The sequence below is a fragment of the Kogia breviceps genome, chromosome 19, assembly GCF_026419965.1.
Source record: "Kogia breviceps isolate mKogBre1 chromosome 19, mKogBre1 haplotype 1, whole genome shotgun sequence".
NCBI lineage: Eukaryota > Metazoa > Chordata > Mammalia > Artiodactyla > Physeteridae > Kogia > Kogia breviceps.
In genome coordinates, this window is record NC_081328.1 from 22,497,397 (window position 1) to 22,516,876 (window position 19,480).

The window sequence follows — 19,480 nt, forward strand, 5'->3', positions numbered from 1 at the left end:
TTAAAGTGCCTTAGGAAACTACATATCTTCCGGATTTATTAATTTAATATTGCATTTGGCTAAGGAAGACTTGGAGGAAAATATTTTTTATGAATCAATTTATCAAAACTTGAGAATAGTAAAACTTATATTTCTGAACATAATATAGACTTTGGATTAAAGTGAATTATATGTCTCAAATTTTAAAAAAAGCGATATCACTTATCCAATGTACAAATTATCATTTACAGTAGAGTTTAATATAAGCATGACGACATGTTTTTATACCTTGACAGTTAAGTATTATTACCTAACACCAGGGAACACATCTTTAGTTTTGGAAGGAGACTGTTTAAAGTTCTTTATATCCGTTTCATGAGTGCTTTCCCAGTTCCAATTCGTTTATATGAGTCATTTTTACATTACTACCAACATCATCAACTTGACTTTCTTTAATATGCATGACACTCTTCAACTTTGTGCCTGTGCAATCCTCAGCCTTCATTTCTCTGACTGAATCCACTCCTTTCATAGTTTTAATTTCAAAAAGATCTTCAGCTAAAATGCAATTTGAATTATTAGCCAATCTGCTGTCTCTATCAGTTCCAACTAGCTCATTCTTTTCTTCATTTGTATCTACGGGATCATAAAGTTCGGGTGTAAAATAGATAGATTCATCCTCTGCTTCTGTTTCAAAAGCTGTATTTGAAGTAGAAAGTTCAGCTTCTTCACTTACTAGAGACAACTGAACGTCTGGATCTTCTGGATTCGGGAGAGCAGCATTAATCTTTATTGATGGAACAATGGTTTCTGATTGAGGGGATGGTCCAAGTGTTGTGTTTATTGTCAGAGAGGAGGACTCATATTTATCAGTGAGTGGCAAAACTGCTTCATGTCCCTTTTCTGTTTTGAAAGTGGAAGAATTAGAGGCACAGTCCTCTGATGACCTAAACTTACGTGTTCCAGTCAGAATTTTACCAGTAAGATACTGTTCCGGAAAATTACTGCCAGACCAGCTAACTCTGTTTGTTTGTTTGTTGAAGGTTGGGCTTGTGGATCTGGAAATCACAATTTTTTCTGCTCCTACTGCCTGGGCAGACTCTTCCAATAATAATGGATCATCTACAAATACAAAGATATGAGTGTTAACTTTCTTCTCCTAATGTAATATTTGTTATATTAAAACAATTTTTGTTAGAAATACTGAAATAACTGTATAGGATACATAATTGAGAGCCCATAACAAGTAGTAGCAGGACTTCTACCTTAGAATGGAAGAATTCTAAGCAATCCATTTTAAAGCACAACGTGTTAACTCTGAAAGGAATCTTAGGTCTCCAGTGGTGCCCAGTCCAAGTTATAATGCTGTCTGGTAAACTATCAAATTCCACACCAGGGACCTCAGAAGTGAACAAGAAAAGAAAGGGTAAAAAGGAAGAGGAAGGGCTTCCCTGGTGGTGCAGTGGTTGAGAGTCCGCCTGCCGATGCAGGGGACGCGGGTTCATGCCCCGGTCCGGGAGGATCCCACATGCTGCGGAGCGGCTGGGCCCGTGAGCCGTGGCCGCTGAGCCTGTGCTCTGCAGCAAGAGAGGCCACAATGGTGAGAGGCCCGCGTACCGCAAAAAAAAAAAAAAAAAAAAGGAAGAGGAAGTGGGATGAGTAAAGGAGGGAACAGGCTGTAAAAATACCTTAAAAATCCACTAATCAGTGATCGAGAAAAACTGACCTAGACTAATTCCCTTAAGGAAACTGACAACCACAAAGACTAAGTTATTTGCTTAAAGTCATAGAATTGGTTGGTAATCAGACCTGGACTAGAACCTAGTTTTCCTGATTATCAGTATAATGGCCTAGAATTCACTATGACATTTAGTTAGGATAGAAGCATATTCTATAAAATAAATATTTAAAAAGTGATATATTAAACTACTATTATATGTTAATTAAAACAAAATGATATCCAATGATACAGAACAGTTTGGCAAACTTTTTCTATAATAGGCCAGACAGTAAGTATTTTAGGCTTTGTGGATCACATTGTATCTGTTGCAACTACTCAATTATGCTGTTCTAGTGCAATACATACAACTATTCAACTCTACTGTTGTGTACAATATATATAAATGATTGGGTGTGACTGTATTCCATTAAACTTTACTTACAAAAACAGCAGGCTGAATTTGGTCCACAGGTCATAGTTTGCTAATCCCTGATGTATTATATTCTAATATATTTTAAACTATATTTTAATTTTCTAAATTATATTTTAATCCACTATATACTGATATTTTAAAATATTATTTTTTTATCATTTAGAATAAATGACTCTCACTTCTCTAAAATAAGAAATTCATGTAAGACAATTATCTATAAATTAGGTCAATTTTTAATATCACCTTTAGAAAAACATTACCATTTGCATAGTGCTTTACAATGTTGTGATATTTATCATCTTATTAGATCTCTACAACCCAACTTGGAGGGATAGGTAGGCAGATATCCCTTCTATTAAGACTCAAAAAGTTAAGTGACTTGCTCGGGAGTGGGGGTCACAAAGTTAGTTAGTGGCAATGCTTCTAAGTGGAAAACCAGAAAATATGTGTAGATCTCCTGACAAAAATTTGGTCCCATTCTGATACATCATACTATTTCATTATTTTATGATAACACCTTATATTACAATAACCAACATATTTAAGGACGTTAATCTATAGCATAACAAATATCATTTCACTAAACACAATGGAAGACTTCTCTACCAAATGTAAATGGTTAGAACTTTTCATACTTTTCTCCTTTCTGGAGATGATGCCTCTTGGTAAAGATGGACTTTTATCTATCATTTTAGGATACTGTAGCTCTTAGACACATTTTTACTTTACCTTCCCTAGGATATTCTGGTGATAGATGGCTTGCTGCTTCTAATAAATAAGTTGAGGTATTATCCTTCAAACAAGCCACTGCAAGCGTAGACTCATTGTCCTGTATAGGTTTTCTGTCTTCTTTGTATACATCAATGACCTTTCGGTGCTTTTTGGAAAATTCAGCCAAGGACTCCAGTGCACTCTCAAAGGTTGAATGGTGCTGAATCAGCTGCCGAACCCACTTAGAAAGTCCTTAAGGCAAAAAGTAAACCCAGCAAAGAAACTTTGGTTATTCAGTGAAGATATTATGTATTAAGAAAAAAAATTAGATAACTTCTCTGGTGAGGTAATCTACTTTGAATTTAGAGGTTACAGGGTGGTTCTCAACATTTTTCCTGCCTTTTTACCTTCATATGTACAATACGCTCTTGCATCAGTAGCATTTCTCTTTACATGCAGTGATTGCCAACTGGATGGAGGGAAGAGGCAGTGGGAGTAGAATGGAGGTGGGAAAATGTATTATTTGTCAATTTAGAATAACTGGAGAATAAGGCAAATTTAATTTTATCATAATTCCCCACAAAAAAATACCTACCTTTTAATTTCAGAGAAAATACAAGTTCTAAACAACACAATCTTTTATTCCAACTTTTAAATTTGACTCCTTTAGCAAAAATAAATTCAAGATTACAGTCTCATAGGTTTTTTTGTTTGTTTGTTTCCCTTCTCCTTCCAATTCCAAATATATCAAACTATTCTGGGAGTAAAAGGAATAACACTGTTTTATGGGCAAATCATGTCCTATCTGAATATTATATAATTATTTTTTAATATATAAATAATGAAGTTGTAAGGGACAAGATTTGACCCTGTGACATGTGAAAACTGCATAAAAATAAACCATATGAACAGTATAAGGTGTTTTGGAGTATGATTCACTTCAGAATGAAATTCAGATATTTGGACTTTAGAAAATAAATATTCTCTGATGTTACTAAAACTATCATCTTTTGGAGTAATTTAAAAAGTCACTATGGGGCTTCCCTGGTGGCGCAGTGGTTGAGAATCCGCCTGCCGATGCAGGAGACACGGGTTCGTGCCCTGGTCCGGGAAGATCCCACATGCCGCAGAGCAACTAAGCCCGTGAGCCGTGGCTGCTGGGCCTGCGCGTCCGGAGCCTGTGCTCCGCAACGGGAGAGGCCACAACAGTGAGAGGCCCACATACCGCAAAAAAAAAAAAAAGTCACTATGTTATTTTAAGTTGAGAGAAAGTTAAGACAGGGCTTCAAGCAACTTGAACTATTATACTTTCATTTCAAATACATTCCTTTAGTTTTTTTGTTTAATGGAGCTTTTCTATCAATTATTCTTATGCGAGTTGAAGTTAAACAAAAATTAGTCATCAAATGGAATTTGTATGTTGTTGTGCTGTGTTGCCTAGATAAGATTTCAAAGTTTATGAGTCTCAGAAAAAATAAAAACCTTACAGAAAATGAAAAATACTTAATTCAAAAAAAATCTCTCAACAAATGTGAACTACAAGGTAAAAATTTCAGTTCTAGATTTTAAAATAAGAAAAAAACCCTTAAACAGCATTTCTTTAAATTTCTTTATTTTTGTTTGCTTGGGGAAAATAATTATACCAAATAAGAATATGAAAATTTCCCAAATTGAAAAATTTTAGCGTTATAGTTATTGCTTTCATTTTGAACTTTTCGTGATCAAAGAAAGCCTTTTCAGTGTAAAATGTCATTTTGCTTTTGAAAGCTTAAAAGAATCTGAGCTCCACCTGCTGACTAAACATAAGCACTTATCATTTGTTTTCGGTTATATCTTGGCCTTGGCTTGCTTTATAGGGAAAGAGAAGAAACGACTAATACAGCATTTCCTGCTTCAATCCAGGTGGATATGTTTTAATATTGAACCAAATATAATAATTAGGCTCTGAAACATAAAAAGTAGAGTCCATATCCATAGACAGCTAATCTGAAACAAATTTAAAAATTAGCATCTTTCCATTATAGTATGGTATGAACTTTTCAGCTCTAAAGATAACAAAAATGCAAGTACTTCCAACAGTTCTTTAATAACAGATGGATTCCTGGTATTGATTCGGATGAAAACTATAGGCACACAGTATTTGTTCATCTGAGTGGGGAAAAATGACTGTACCTGATCTTGCAGCATACAGTGGTGCTTTTTTTTCTTTTTAGAAAATACTAGCTCTGACTAATATAAACTCTATAACAACTGAAGAATTTCTAAACAAACAAGCACACACACATACAACAATAAAACTCAAATAATCCAGAATGAAAGAATAAAAAGAATCCTAAGTACCAAAGGATTGCTTTTGTGCTTAAATGTAAAAACTTAATATTTCTTGGAAAACTCATTTCTGTGGAACAGCTTTTTCCCTGACAATGGTAAATAAATTATTGCTATGTTACTGAATCAAACCCCACATTCTGGTGAAATTGAAGGATCTTGATTAATACTACGTCAGTAACCAGATTCTCCTCTATAAAGATTTTTTGTGGGCTTCCCTGGTGGCGCAGTGGTTGAGAGTCCGCCTGCCGATGCAGGGGATACGGGTTCGTGCCCCGGTCCGCGAAGATCCCACATGCCGCAGAGCGGCTGGGCCCGTGAGCCATGGCCGCTGAGCCTGCGCGTCCGGAGCCTGTGCTCCGCAACGGGAGAGGCCACAACAGTGAGAGAGAGGCCCGCATACCACAAAAAAAAAAAAAAAAAAGATTTTTTGTAAACACAGAAGCATTAAAAGGCTAGATTTCCAGTCAATGTGAATTTATCCATGTTTGACCTAGTAATTCAAATTCTCTATCCAATTCTTTGTCTTTAAAAATAGAAGTCATTAAATACCAAAGGTTGTTATTAATTCTTACTCTAAGCCCAGTTGAGAATCTTACCAGATATGTATCGACTTGGGTTACTCCTGAAGCGATCATCCACTAGAATAAGAGCTCCCCAATCATTTTTGTGTCGAATACACCTATAAAAAATAGGGAGAAAATGAAATAAATATAACAGTGAAAATAAAGCCACATTTCTAGTGGGACAGACAGAAGGTTGAGAAAATCAATGATGTGTCAGGTATCAAAATCAATGACATGTCCTTTAATCAAAGTCATTATTATGAGTAAAGTTTTTAGAAACTACTCAGTACTATGTACCAAAGTGGGTGTATTAAAAACTCTCCTACTTTTGCCAACTACTGATAACATACCCAAAAATGTTACGTGCATTCTATTTTGAAAGACAAGAAAATTATAGAAAATATTTCCCCAAGCCTTCTTTACACACACAATATTTTTTACCTTAAGTATTATATTAGCTGTAGATTTTATGTACATAACTTTTATTCTGGTTTAACAAGTTTTTATCATAAATGAGTAAGTTTGTAAAAAAATTTTTGCACCAATTGATATAATCATGTAGTTATTCTTTTTAGACTGTTAATATGGTGGATTATACTGGCAAAATTTCAAATACTGAGCTTGCCTTTCTTTCATCCCTAAAATAACCACCATGGTAATGTGCATTATTCTTTTTATAGATTGTTGGGTTCGATTTGCTAATTTTTAAAATTTTAAACATTGTTAAAATTTTTTAAATTTAGTGGTTTTTAGTTTGCAGAGCAGAAATTGAGACACAGATGTAGAGAATAAACATATGGACACCAAGGGGGGAAAGTGGCAGGGGGTGGTGGTGGTGGTGTGATGAAGTGGGCAATTGGGACTGACATGTATACACTGATGTATATAAAATTGATGACTAATAACGACCTGCTGGATAAAAAAAAAAAATTTTTTTTAAATTCAGTGGTTACATTTACAAGGTTCTGCAAACTATACCACTGTCTATTACAGAACATTTTTACCTCACCAAAAAGAAACCCTGTGCCCATTAGTCACTCCCAATTACCCAGATTATTTCCCCTAACCCCTTGCAACCACAATCTACTTTCTGTCTGTATAGCTATACCTATTTTGGACACTTCATATAACTAGAATCATATAATATATGCCATTTTGTGTCTGGCTTCTTTCACTTAGCATGACGTTTTCAAGGTTACTGGTATCATGCATCAGTACTTTGTTCCTTCTTATGGCTGAATAATATTCCATTATATGGATATACCAAATTCGTTTATCCATTCATAAATAAGTTAATGGGCATTTGGGTTGTTCCCACCGTTTGACTATTATGAATAATGCTACTATAAACATTTGTGTACAAGTTTTTATATGGATACATTTAAAAAATTCTCTTGGGTATATACTTAGGAATAGAATTGCTAGGTTGTATGGTAACTCTATGTTTAACTTTTAGAGGAACTGCTACATTTTTTTTTCCCAAAGCAGTCACATAATTTTACATTTCCATTAACCATGTATGAGATTTCCAATTTCTCCATAGCTTCATCAATACTTGTTATTGTCCATCTTTTCCAATAGATGTACCAGGAGGTATGAAGTGGTATTTCACTCTGGTTTTGATTTGCACTTCCCTAATGATGTTCTGCATCTTTTCATGTGTACAATGGCCACGTGTGTATCCTTTTTTGGAGAAATGTCTATTTAAATTATTGGTACAAATTAAAATTCCATTATTTATATTTTTATTGTTGAACTGTAAGAGTCCTTTATATATTCTGGATACAAGACCCTTATCAGATACATGATTTGCAAATATTTTAGAAACCGTTGCCTAATTCAAGGTCAAGAAAATTTATACCTTGCTAGTCTTTGATCCATTCTGAGTTAACTTTTGTATATGGTGTGAGGTAGGGGTCTAACTTCATTCCTTTCCAGGTGGATATCCAATTATCCAAGAATTATCTGTGAAAAAGACTATTCTTTCCTCATTAAATTGTCTTGACACTTTTGTCAAAAATCCATTCACTGTAAATTCATGGGTTTGTTTCTGGACCCTCAATTTTACCCCTTGTTCTACATGTCTGTATTATATCAATACAATACAGTCTTGATTATTGTAGTTTTGCAGTAAGTTTGAAATTAAGAATTGTCAGTTCTCCAGTTTTGTTCTTCTTTTTCAAATTTTTTGTGGCTATTCTGAGTCTCTTTCAATTTCCATACGAATTTTAGGATTTTTTTCAGCTTCTCAATTTCTGCACCAAATCCAGTTGGAATTCTGGTTGGGATTATATTAAATCTGTAGATCAATTTGGGGGAGAATGCTATCTTAATAATAATGTTTTCCAATCCATCATCACGGAATTCTCCCATTTATTTAGAAATTTCTTTCAACAATATTCTGAAGCTTTCAGGGTAATTTCATTAAAGTTATTTCTAAGTATCTTGCTCTTTTTGATGCTACTGTAAATGGAATTAACTTGATTTCATTTTTGGATTGTTCATTGCTAGTGTACAAAAATGTACCTGGGGGTTTCCCTGGTGGCGCAGTGGTTGAGAGTCCGCCTGCCAATGCAGGGGACATGGGTTCGAGCCCTGGTCTGGGAGGATCCCACATGTCGCAGAGCAACTGGGCCCGTGAGCCACAACTACTGAGCCTGTGCGTCTGGAGCCTGTGCTCCTCAACGAGAGAGGCTGTGACAGTGAGAGGCCCAGGTACTGCAATGAAGAGTGGCCCCAGCTCGCCGCAACTAGAGAAAGCCCTCGCACAGAAACGAAGACCCAACACAGCCAAAAATAAATAAATTAATTTTTAAAAAATGTAAGTGATATTTGTAGAGTGAATATGCATCCTATAACTTTGCTGAACTTGTTTTAGCTCTAAATAGTTACTTTTTATGGATTCCTTAGGATGTCTATGTAGAATATCATATCATTTGCAAATTTAAAGATAATTTTACTTTTTTTCCAATCTGGATATCTTTTATTTCTTTTTCTTGACTAATTGCCCTGGCTAGAACCTCCAATACAATAATGAATACAAGTGGTGAGAGCGGCCATCCTTATTTTATTCTCAAACTTAGGAGAAAAATGATGACTTTTCACCATTCAGTATGATGTTAACTACTGGATGCACAGATGCCCTTTAAGGTTTTGGAAGTACCTGCTATTCCTACTTTGTTGAGTGTTATATTGTTAATTGCTTTTTCTCATCTTGAGATGATCTTGTGGTTTTTGTACTTTACTCTAATATGGTGTTACACTGATTTTAGTTGAACCAATAAACTGGCAGGATGTTGAACCACCTTGCAGTCCTGAGATAAATTCCACTTGGTCACTGTGTACAATCCTTTTAGTAAGTTGCTGGATTCAATTTTCTACTTTTCTGTTGAGGACTTTTGCATCTATAATCATAAGAGATACTGTTCTGTAGCTTTCTTGTGATGTCTTTGATTACTTTTGGTTTCAGGCAACACTGGCCTCATAGAATAAACTGTTCCATGTTTTCTGTTCTATTTTTCATAAGCGTTTGTAAATGATTCTCTTTAAATGTCTGCTAGAATTCATTCTTTCCTGGGCTTTTCTTTGTGTGAAATTTTCATATTACTAATTCTTCCATCTCTTCACTTGTTATAGATCTATTCAGACATTCTCCTGCTTGAGTGTCAGTTTCCATAGCTCTGTCTTTCTATGAATTTGTCCATCATTTTTTTAAAAAAAAATTTATTTATTTATTATCTTATTTTTGGCTGCACTGGGTCTTCGTTGTTACACATGGGCTTTCTCTAGTTGCGGCGAGCAGGGGCTGGTGGCTTCTCTTGTTGCTGAGCATGGGCTCTCGGCACACGGGCTTCATTAGTTGTGGCAGGTGGGCTCAGTAGTTGTGACTTGTGGGCTCTAGAGCACAGGCTCAGTAGTTGTGGCACACAGGCTTAGTTGCTCCACAGCATGTGGGATCTTCCCAGGCCAGGGCTCTAACGTGTGTCCTCTGCATTGGCAGGAGGATTCTTAACCACTGTGCCACCAGGGAAGTCCTGAATTTGTCCAACTTATCTAAATTATCTATTTTGTTGTCATACAACAATTGTTCAAGTAGTCTCTTATAATGCTTTATATTTCTGTAAGTTTGGCAGTAACAACCCCTCTTTCATTCCTAGTTTTAGTAATTTGAGTCCTTTCTGCATTTTTTCTTGGTCAGTCTAGTTAAATGTTGTTAATTTTCTTGATCTTTTCAAAGAACCAACTTTTGTTACCCTGACTTTTTCTACTTTATTTTCTATTTATTTCCATTCTAATCTCTACTATTCCTTTGATCTGCTTGCCTTGGGTTTGATTTGCCCTTCTTTCCCTAATTCCTTAAGGTAGAAGGTTAGAGTACTGATTTCAGACTTTTTTTTTAAATACAGGCATTTATAAAAATAAATTTCTCTCTGAGCACTGCTTTCACTCTACCCTCAAAATTTTGGTACACTGTGTTATATTCATTTATCACAAGGTATTTTCTAATCTCCCTTTTGATTTCTTCTTTGATCCACTGGTTAGGAGTAAGTTGTTTAACTTCCACGTATTTATAAGTTTTTAAGTTTTGTCTGTTACTGATTTATACTATCATTCCACTGTGATCAGAAAAGATACTTTCTATGATTTTAACCATTTAAAATGTATTGAGACTTATTTTGTAGCCTAACATATGGTCTATCCTGAAGTATGTGTCATGTACACTTGAGAGGAATGTGCATTCTGTTATTGTAGGGTAGAGTGTGATAAATGTTAGGTTTGTAATTGTTGGTTTATAGTGTTGTTCAAGACTTTCCTTTCTGTTGATTTTCTTTCTAACTGTTCTATCCATTATTGAAAGTGGGGTATTAAAGTCTCCAACTATAATTGTTGAATTAATGGAGTGAAAATTCTATTAGAAAATTTCTAGTAACAATTTTTGTCTTAAAGTTTGTCTGGTATTAGTATAACCAAACAGTTGTCTTTTGTTTACTGCTTGCATGGTATGTCTTTTTCTCTATGTTTACACTTGATCTAGTTGTGTTTTTTAACCAAAGCATTTATCTTTCAGGCAGCATAAAGTTGGATCATGTTCTTTAAAAAAAAAATCATTTTGCCAATCTTTTTCTTTTGATTGGAGTGCTTAGTCCATTTACACTTAATGTAATTACTGATAAGGTAGAATTTACTTAGCTATTTTGCAAATATCCAGTTTACTATTTGTTTTCTATGTCTTTTTTGTTATTGTTCTTCCACTATTCCTTCATTACTGCCTTCTTCTGTGTGCAATAGATATTTGAGTTATTTTATTAATTGTTGCTTTGAGGACTATAATAAACACCTTAATTTATAAAAATCTATTTTGGATTGATAGCAACTTAATTTCAGTAGTATACAAAAACACTGCTCCTGTATAACTGTTTCTTCCCCCCAACCCTTGTGCTATTACTTTAATATAAATTATATCTTTAAACATTGTACACCTGTGCAGAAAAGAGTTAACACAGCAGGCCAAGTTGCTTATCCCTAGAAAGGCCTGCATATAAGGTAGCCTTTGGTTGGTGTTTAGATTTCAGGGAGGGTTCCAATCACTAACTAAGAAGAAAATCTCACTGTGTCTACAATGTCTGTGGAAAAATATGGTTAATGCTGAACATCTGCTTTGCTTCTGAGAGTCTAGACTTTGGGGAAATGTTAGGCAGACGTTGCCAATACGACCAGCCCAAATAAAAGAAACAGGTGCTGAGTCTCTAACAAGCTCTTCTGATTGGCTATTATTTCACACGTTACCATAATTTATTGCTGGGAAACTAAGTGTGCCCTGTGTGACTCCATTGAGAGAGGACCCTTGGAAGATGGTACCTGGCTTCCCCTGGAGTTTGCCCATGTGCCTATTCCCTTTGCTGTTTTTGCTTTGTATCCTTTCACTGTAATAAATCCTAGGTGTGCATATAGCTATATGCTGAATCTATCACTGCTCCTGTGAATAACTGAACCTAAACATCGTCTTTGGGACTGCCTATTACCACAGACTTAAGTTTATTGCTTTATGCAGTTGTTTTCAAAAATCAAACAGAAGAAAAAGTTATTAAAATATAGTTATATTGTTTTTTATATTTACCTATGAAATTACCTTTATAGATGCTCTTTATTTCTTCATGTGGATATGTTATTGGTTAGTGTCCTTTCATTTCAGCCAGAAAAAGACTCCCTTTAGTATTTCTTGTACAATAAGTTTTCTAGAGATTAATTCTCAGTTTTTGTTTATTTGGAAATGTTCTACTTTCTCCTTAATTTTTGAAGGATAGTTTTGTTAGATATAGATTCAATTGACAGTCTTTTTCTTTTGGCATTTTAAACATGTCATTTCACTGCCTTCTTCTCTCCATGGTTTCCAGTGAGAAATCTGCTTAAATTATTGGGATACCTTGTATATTAAGTTGTTTTTCTCTTGCTGCTTTCTAGATTCTGTCTTTTGACAGCTTGATCATGACATTTCTATGTATGGATCTCTTTGAGTTTAAACTACTTGGAGTTTTCTGATTTTCTTAGATGTGTAGATTAATGTTTTTCATCAAATTAGGGAAGTTTCCAGCCATTACCTTTTCAAAAAAATCTTTCTGTTTCTTTCTCTCTCTTCTCTCCCACTAAGACTCTCTTTATGTGTATGTTGGTATGCTTGATGGGGTTGTACAGGTTCCTGAGGCTATCTTAATTATTCTTCATTCTTTTTCTTTCTGTTCCTCAGACTGGAAACCAATTCTTTCTTCTTCCTGCTCAAAACTGCTGTTGAGCCACTCTAATAAATTCTTCATTTCACTTATTGTACGTTTCAACTACAGAATTTCCATTAGGTTCTTTTTTAAAAAATTTCTATCTAACTATTGATATTCACCATCTGGTGAAACATCATTCTCATAGTTTCCTATAGCTCTTTTTTTTTTTTTTTTTTGCAGTACATGGGCCTCCCACTGTTGTGGCCTCTCCCGTTGCGGAGCACAGGCTCTGGACACACAGGCTCAGCGGCCATGGCTCACGGGCCCAGCCGCTCCATGGCATGTGGGATCTTCCCGGACTGGGGCACGAACCCGTGTCCCCTGCATCGGCAGGCGGACTCTCAACCACTGCGCCACCAGGGAAGCCCCCTATAGCTCTTTAAACATAATTTCCTTAGTTCCTTGATCATATTTAAAATAGCTTTATATACTAACTACAACATCTGGACTCCCTTAGGGATAATTCTTATTGACTGCTTTCTCCCCTGTGTATGCCAAAATTTTGTTGAAAAGAGTACATTTAAAATAATGTAATGTGGCAACTGTAGAAATAAGATTCTTCCTCCCTCCCCAAGGATTTCTGTTGTTGATGCTGCTGTTGTTGTTGTTGTGACTTCTGAAATCAGTTTGTAAAGTCTGTATTCTGTCATGTGTGACTGCTGCTAGTCAGCTTAGTGGTCAGCTAATGATTAGACAAAGATTTCCTTAAATATCTGGAATCCTCAGTCTCCCATTCTTTGCCAAGAGGCTTTGCATGTGTTTTCGGATACATTTTTGAGCCTTGATCAGGCAGGCAAAAACTCTACCTTAGTCTTCCCTTCCTGCTTCAGCAGAGCCTCAAGGTCACACAGAGGGGAGAGCTTAGGACCTTCTCAGGTCTTATGAGCATGTGCACATCCCTGGTCATGTGCACAGTCCTAAACATTCCTACTAGAGTCTCAGGAATATGTCGGAGCTTTTAAAGCCCCCATGGACATCTCATTTCCAGGCTTTTCTCTTTAAGCTTTTCAGTTAGTTTGTTATTTGTCCCAATTTTCATTCATTGTTTCAGGAAGCTGTGAAGTTAAACAACTGCCTAAGTGAGCTCTGAGACAGGTAAAAATTTCCCCATATTATCCTTTGAATGTCTGCAGGATATGTAGTAATATCACCTCTTTTATTCCAGATGTTGGCAATTTGTGGCTTTCTTTGGGTCAGTTTACCTATAAGTCAGTAGATTTTATTGATTGCTTTAAAAATGGATTTTATTGATTTTTTAGTTTCATTGATTTATATTCTTTTTTTTCTGTTTGCTTTACATTTATTTTGCTCTTCTTTTCTAGCTTAAGGTAGAAGTCTAGATAACTGATTAGAGATCTTTCTTGTTTTTGGAAATAAACATTTAATAATATAAATTTCCCAGTGAGCTCTGCTATAGCTGTGGTCCACAAATTTTGATATGATGATTTTCATTTCTGGTGAGTTCACAATATTTTCTAATTTTCCTAAGACATCCTATTTTTCCTATGGATTTTCAAAGATGTTCTTAATTTCCAAGTACTTGGACATTTTTATGTTATCTTTCGGTTACTGATTTCTAGTTTGTTTATTTGCAGCATGGTCAAGGAACACACTATGATTTCAAATCCTTAAAAAAAAATTTAAGTTTATCACCCAGGATATTGTCTAAATTGGTACATATTCCTTGTGTTTATTCTGCTATTGTTGGGTGGAGTGCTCTATAATGTCAAGAGTTTTATAGTGCACGGTCTTACGTTTAGGTCTCTAATCCATTTTGAGTTTATTTTTGTGTATGGTGTTAGGGAGTGTTCTAATTTCATTCTTTTACATGTAGCTGCCCAGTTTTCCCAGCACCACTTATTGAAGAGACTGTCTTTTCTCCATTGTATATCCTTCTCTCCTTTGTCATAGATTAGTTGACCATAGATGCGTGGGTTTATCTCTGGGCATTCTATCCTGTCCCATTGATCTGTATTTCAGCTTTTGTGCCAGTACCATATTGTCTTGATTACTGTAGCATTGTAGTATAGTCTGAAGTCAGGGAGTCTGATTCCTCCAGCTCCATTTTTTTCCTCAAGACTGCTTTGGCTACTTGGGGTCTTTTGTGTCTCTCCATACAAACTTTAAGATTTTTTATTCTAGTTCTGTAAAAAATGCCATTGGTAATTTGATAGGTATTGCACTGAATCTGTAGATTGCTTTGGGTAGTATAGTCATTTTCACAATATTGATTCTTCCAATCCAAGAACATGGGATATCTCTCCATTGGTTTGTATCATATTTAATTTCTTTCATCAGTGTCTTATAGTTTTCTGCATACAGACCTTTTGTTTCCCTAGGTAGGTTTATTCCTAGGTATTTTATTCTTTTTGTTGCAATGGTAAATGGGAGTGTTTCCTTAATGTCTCTTTTAGATTTTTAATCATTAGTGTATAGGAATGCAAGAGACTCCTGTGCATTAATTTTGTATCCTGCAACTTTACCAAATTCATTGATTAGCTCTAGTAGTTTTCTGGTGGCATCTTTAGGATTCTCTATGTATAGTATCATGTCATCTACTAACAGTGACAGTTTTATTGATCCTTTTCCAATTTGTATTCCTTTTATTTCTTTTTCTTCTCTGATTGCCATGGCTAGGACTTCCAAAACTATGTTGAATAATAGTGGTGAGGGTGGACATCCTTGTCTTGCTCTTGATCTTACAGGAAATGTTTTTAGTTTTTCACCATTGAGAATGAAGTTTCCTGTGGGTTTGTCATATATGGCCTTTATTATGTTGAGGTAGGTTCCCTCTATGCCCACTATCTGTAGAGTTTTTATCATAAATGGGTGTTGAATTTTGTGAAAAGCTTTTTCTGCATCTATTGAGATGATCATATGTTTTTATTCTTCAATTTGTTAATATGGTGTATCACACTGATTGATTTGCGTATACTGAAGAATCCTCACATCTCTGGGATAAATCCCACTTGATCATGGTGTATGATCCTTTTAATGTGTTGTTAGATTCTGTTTGCTAGTATTTTGTTGAGGATTTTTGCATGTAAACTTATCAGTGATATTGGTCTGTAATTTTCTCTTTTTGTAGTATCTTTGTCTGGTTTTGGTATCAGGGTGATGGTGGCCTCACAGAATGAGTTTGGGAGTTTTCCTTCCTTTGCAATTTTTTGGAATGGAAGAGTTTGAGAAGAATGGGTGTTAGCTCTTCTCTAAATGTTTCATAGAATTCACCTGTGAAGCCATCTGGTCCTGGACTTTTGTTTGCTGGAAGATTTTTAGTCACAGTTTCAATTTCATTACTTGTGATTGGTCTGTTCATATTTCCTGTTTCTTCCAGGTTCAGTCTTGGAAGGTTATACCTTTCTAAGAATTTGCCCATTTCTTCCAGGTTGTCCATTTTATTGGCATAGAGTTGCCTGTAGCAGTCTCTTAGGATGCTTTGTATTTCTGTGGTGTCTGTTGTAACTTCTCCTTTTTCATTTCTAATTTTATTTTTTTATTTTTATTTTTTTTTGTGGTACGCAGGCCTCTCACTGTTGTGGCCTCTCCCATTGCGGACCACAGGCTCCGGACGCGCAGGCCCAGCGGCCATGGCTCACGGGCCCAGCCGCTCCGCGGCATGTGGGATCTTCCCGGACCGGGGCACGAACCCGCGCCCCCAGCATTGTCGGGCGGACTCTCAACCACTGTGCCACCAGGGAAGCCCAAGATAACATTTTTTTAAACTCAATTTGTTTCTGCTTACTTTAGTCCTTCTAGACATATCCCTTATAAGAACAGTGCATTAGTATAAGCACCTTTCATGTCAATCAATACACATCATGAGTTTTATCAAATGATGTAAAACATTCACTTGAATTTTTTTAGTGGATGTTTCTTTGGAATAAGTTGCTACGTGTTGATACTGTTTCCCTGAAAATCAGTACAATGACAGTTGGGCTATCCACTTTCTTTTTAATTAATAAAATACTGAAACTATAGTATTCTACATCAATATTATAACCACATGCTTTTTCTGAAATTCTTGAAAAGTATGTTTTGAAGCTCTAGAAGCTCTCTGGCCAACATGGTATAGCTGGAAAAGCACCGAACCTGGCATTTTTCACTAATTCAACAAGTACTTATTGTGCATCTATGTCCCAAGATGAGGCACAGTTGGTTGCTGAGAATGAAAAAATACATGTTTAGGGAAGGAGACAGATAGATATGTCTAATACATGTTTAGGGAAGGAGACAGATAGATAAACAGGCTACTCCAAAACAATGAGATATATGCTATAACAGAGATAAGTATAAAGTGCTATGGGTTTCCTAAGGATTAAATAACTCTAATCGGAGAAATAAAAAAGTCTTCATTAAGGACATGACCTCTTCAACTAGGTTTTGATTGGTAAACCTGACAAATGAATTGTATGGTAACTTGTATGTCAAGGCAAAGAATAATGAAAGGATATGGTACATTTAACAGTTTAATAGTGAGATGTTTATATTTAATAGTAAGAATTTTAGTGGATACAGGTAGGCTTAAGGATGAAAAAGCAAGTCTTAAGGTTTTAAATGTAGGTGGGTGGTGTCAAGACATGAAGGTGCATTTAGTAGCTATGTGACATTAGACAAGTAATTTCATCTTTCACAACCTGTTTAATATATGTAGAAAAGGTTTATAAATGACAAAATAGGATACAAATGTACTTTTGCTTCAAATGGTTTCTTAAAATTCAAGGCATTGCTTATATTAAGAGAAAAAATAATCAACTGAGGTAAAAATATTTATTTTCCTGAAATTAAGCCTAGTGACTAAAAGGCAAGAATTTTAAAACAAATATTCAGGCTCCCCTAGAAACTATTTGCTGAATATTAAAATAAAACAAACAGGTCAATCAACAGGGAGAGAAAGTAAGTACATGAAATGCTTCAAGAACAATTTCCAGTGAAACCTGTTGCCAAGTACCAGTGGGATTTCTAGGCAGAGAAGGGCAGTAGGTTAAACATAGAACTGAATCATTCAGTTTGAAGAGAAACAACTGCAGAATATCATTCTGAAATGATGGGGAGGGGAGTGGGTGATGTGTTCTGGGACTTAAATCCAGCTGTTGCAGTCATGTCATCAGCATATGTAAATCTGAACTCAAATGCAAGCTGGTCTGCTTATGTTTAAAAGAGCTAATGTGAGTAAACAAGACACTTGAGAAAAGTCCAATTTCTAGATTGGTTAGGGCAGATAATGGTTAGCTGTGGGTCTTCTGGCTGAACTGAAAACGTGTCAAATGGCCATATTTTCATGATTTTACTCTTAACCTGTGTTCTTCTATTTGAATTATCTGAATTTTATTTGTACAGCTTCACAGGAAAAAACTATTATATGGTTAAACTAATTATAATTTCATAAATAGAGAACATAAAATGTTAGATTATAAATAATCTAAGAATTATAGTGTTTATAAATTTAAAGTGTTGATGTCCTGTGAAATTATGGTATAAAATGGTGATTTAAAAACTAGTTCCACAAAGCACAAATCTTAATGGACCAGAATCTTTAGAAAAAAGAGTATTATAATTAAATTTTACTGTTAGTTGGTGTGAATTCTTTACTACCATGAACACAGTTTATTTTAACTCTTCTTAAATGGTTTGCTTTTTACCCATAAAATCATCATTTAGGTTCTGATGTTCAAAAGATAAAATTTTATTGTTTGGTGGTGAGCTTCTATAAATATCTACTGAGCACTCTGTTGCACACTCACTGACCAATTATAAATCTTTAAACTTTAGCAAATATTGAGTTTTATTTTGGGTTTCATTTATTCTATTGACTATTTCAACTTTCACTTCTGACATCTATCACTGAAAATATACCAGTTCCCAGGGTTCTAGTGAAATAAAATTCCATCAACTTTATAATAAGGAATAAAGTAGCAAGACTAGCTCTACAAATAGTTCTGGTCAGAGATAATATTACAGTAATATTACATTAAATTTCACTCCACTTACCTACCTAGGGCCTGGTTTAAGGCCCTGTATGCTTGAATTTCGTACCACTGACGACCTGGTAAAAGACCTCTTAATTTTGAATGCTGGTCATTATATTGTCGCTTTAGTTCAACCTAATAATTTAAAAATATATTTAAAAAATATAGTAGGTAATTAAAGCTCATTTAAAAACTCATTGACTTCTAACATTTTGAGTATCACTTAATTAGGGTAGAAAGATTTGTTTTTCAGTACTAAACTTTTTTCAGTTCATTTAAAACATTTCTATTCATCTTTACATTTCCTAAATGCCTACATGAACTTAATTAATTAGCTGTGTGATGTCAATCAGTTTTATTGAGAAATAATTTATATACAACAAAATTCACAAACTTTCAATGTACATGTAGATAAATTTTAATAAATGTATAGTCATGTAACCACCACCACAATCATAATTTAGAATATTTTCACTACCTAAAAACTCCTTCCTATCCCTCTTCAGGCAATTTCCTTTATTGCTGACCCTGTCAACCAATGGTCTACTTTCTGTTTTGCCTTTTTTATAATTCTATGTAAATGTTATTATACAGTATGTAATCATTAGTGTCTATCTTTTTTCATTTAGCATGATTTTGGAATTCATTCATGTTGAAACATATATCAATAGTTCAGTGTTTTATGTTTATCTAGCCTGATAGGCTGGATAAAAGCCTCTGCTTTTAAAAAGCCTCTGCTTTGTAATTGGGATGTTTAGACCATTTACATTTAATGTTAATTATTGTTATGACTTGGTTTAAATCTACAGCATAGAATACACGTTCTTCTCTTCTCAAGTGCACATGGAACATTCTCCAAGATAGATTATATGTTGGGCCACAAAATAAGTCTTAAGAAATTTAAGACTGAAATTACATCAAGTATTTTTTCCAACCACAACGGTAAGAAATTAATAACGTGAGGAAAACTGAAATATTCACAAATATGTGGAAAGTAAAGA

General features: G+C 34.9%; 1 protein-coding gene across 1 annotated transcript in view; it reads right to left on the bottom strand.

Moving 5' to 3' along the window:
• Positions 1 to 243: 243 nt before the first annotated feature.
• The window catches only part of BRIP1 (BRCA1 interacting helicase 1), a 178,746-nt gene continuing 159,509 nt past the window's right edge, over positions 244 to 19,480 (bottom strand). Inside the window, 6 exon segments of the mRNA XM_067022117.1 lie at positions 244 to 360; positions 362 to 1,101; positions 2,768 to 2,841; positions 2,843 to 3,095; positions 5,771 to 5,853; positions 18,502 to 18,614. Coding sequence (XP_066878218.1) covers positions 286 to 360; positions 362 to 1,101; positions 2,768 to 2,841; positions 2,843 to 3,095; positions 5,771 to 5,853; positions 18,502 to 18,614 — 1,338 coding nt within the window. The 3' untranslated portion in view covers positions 244 to 285.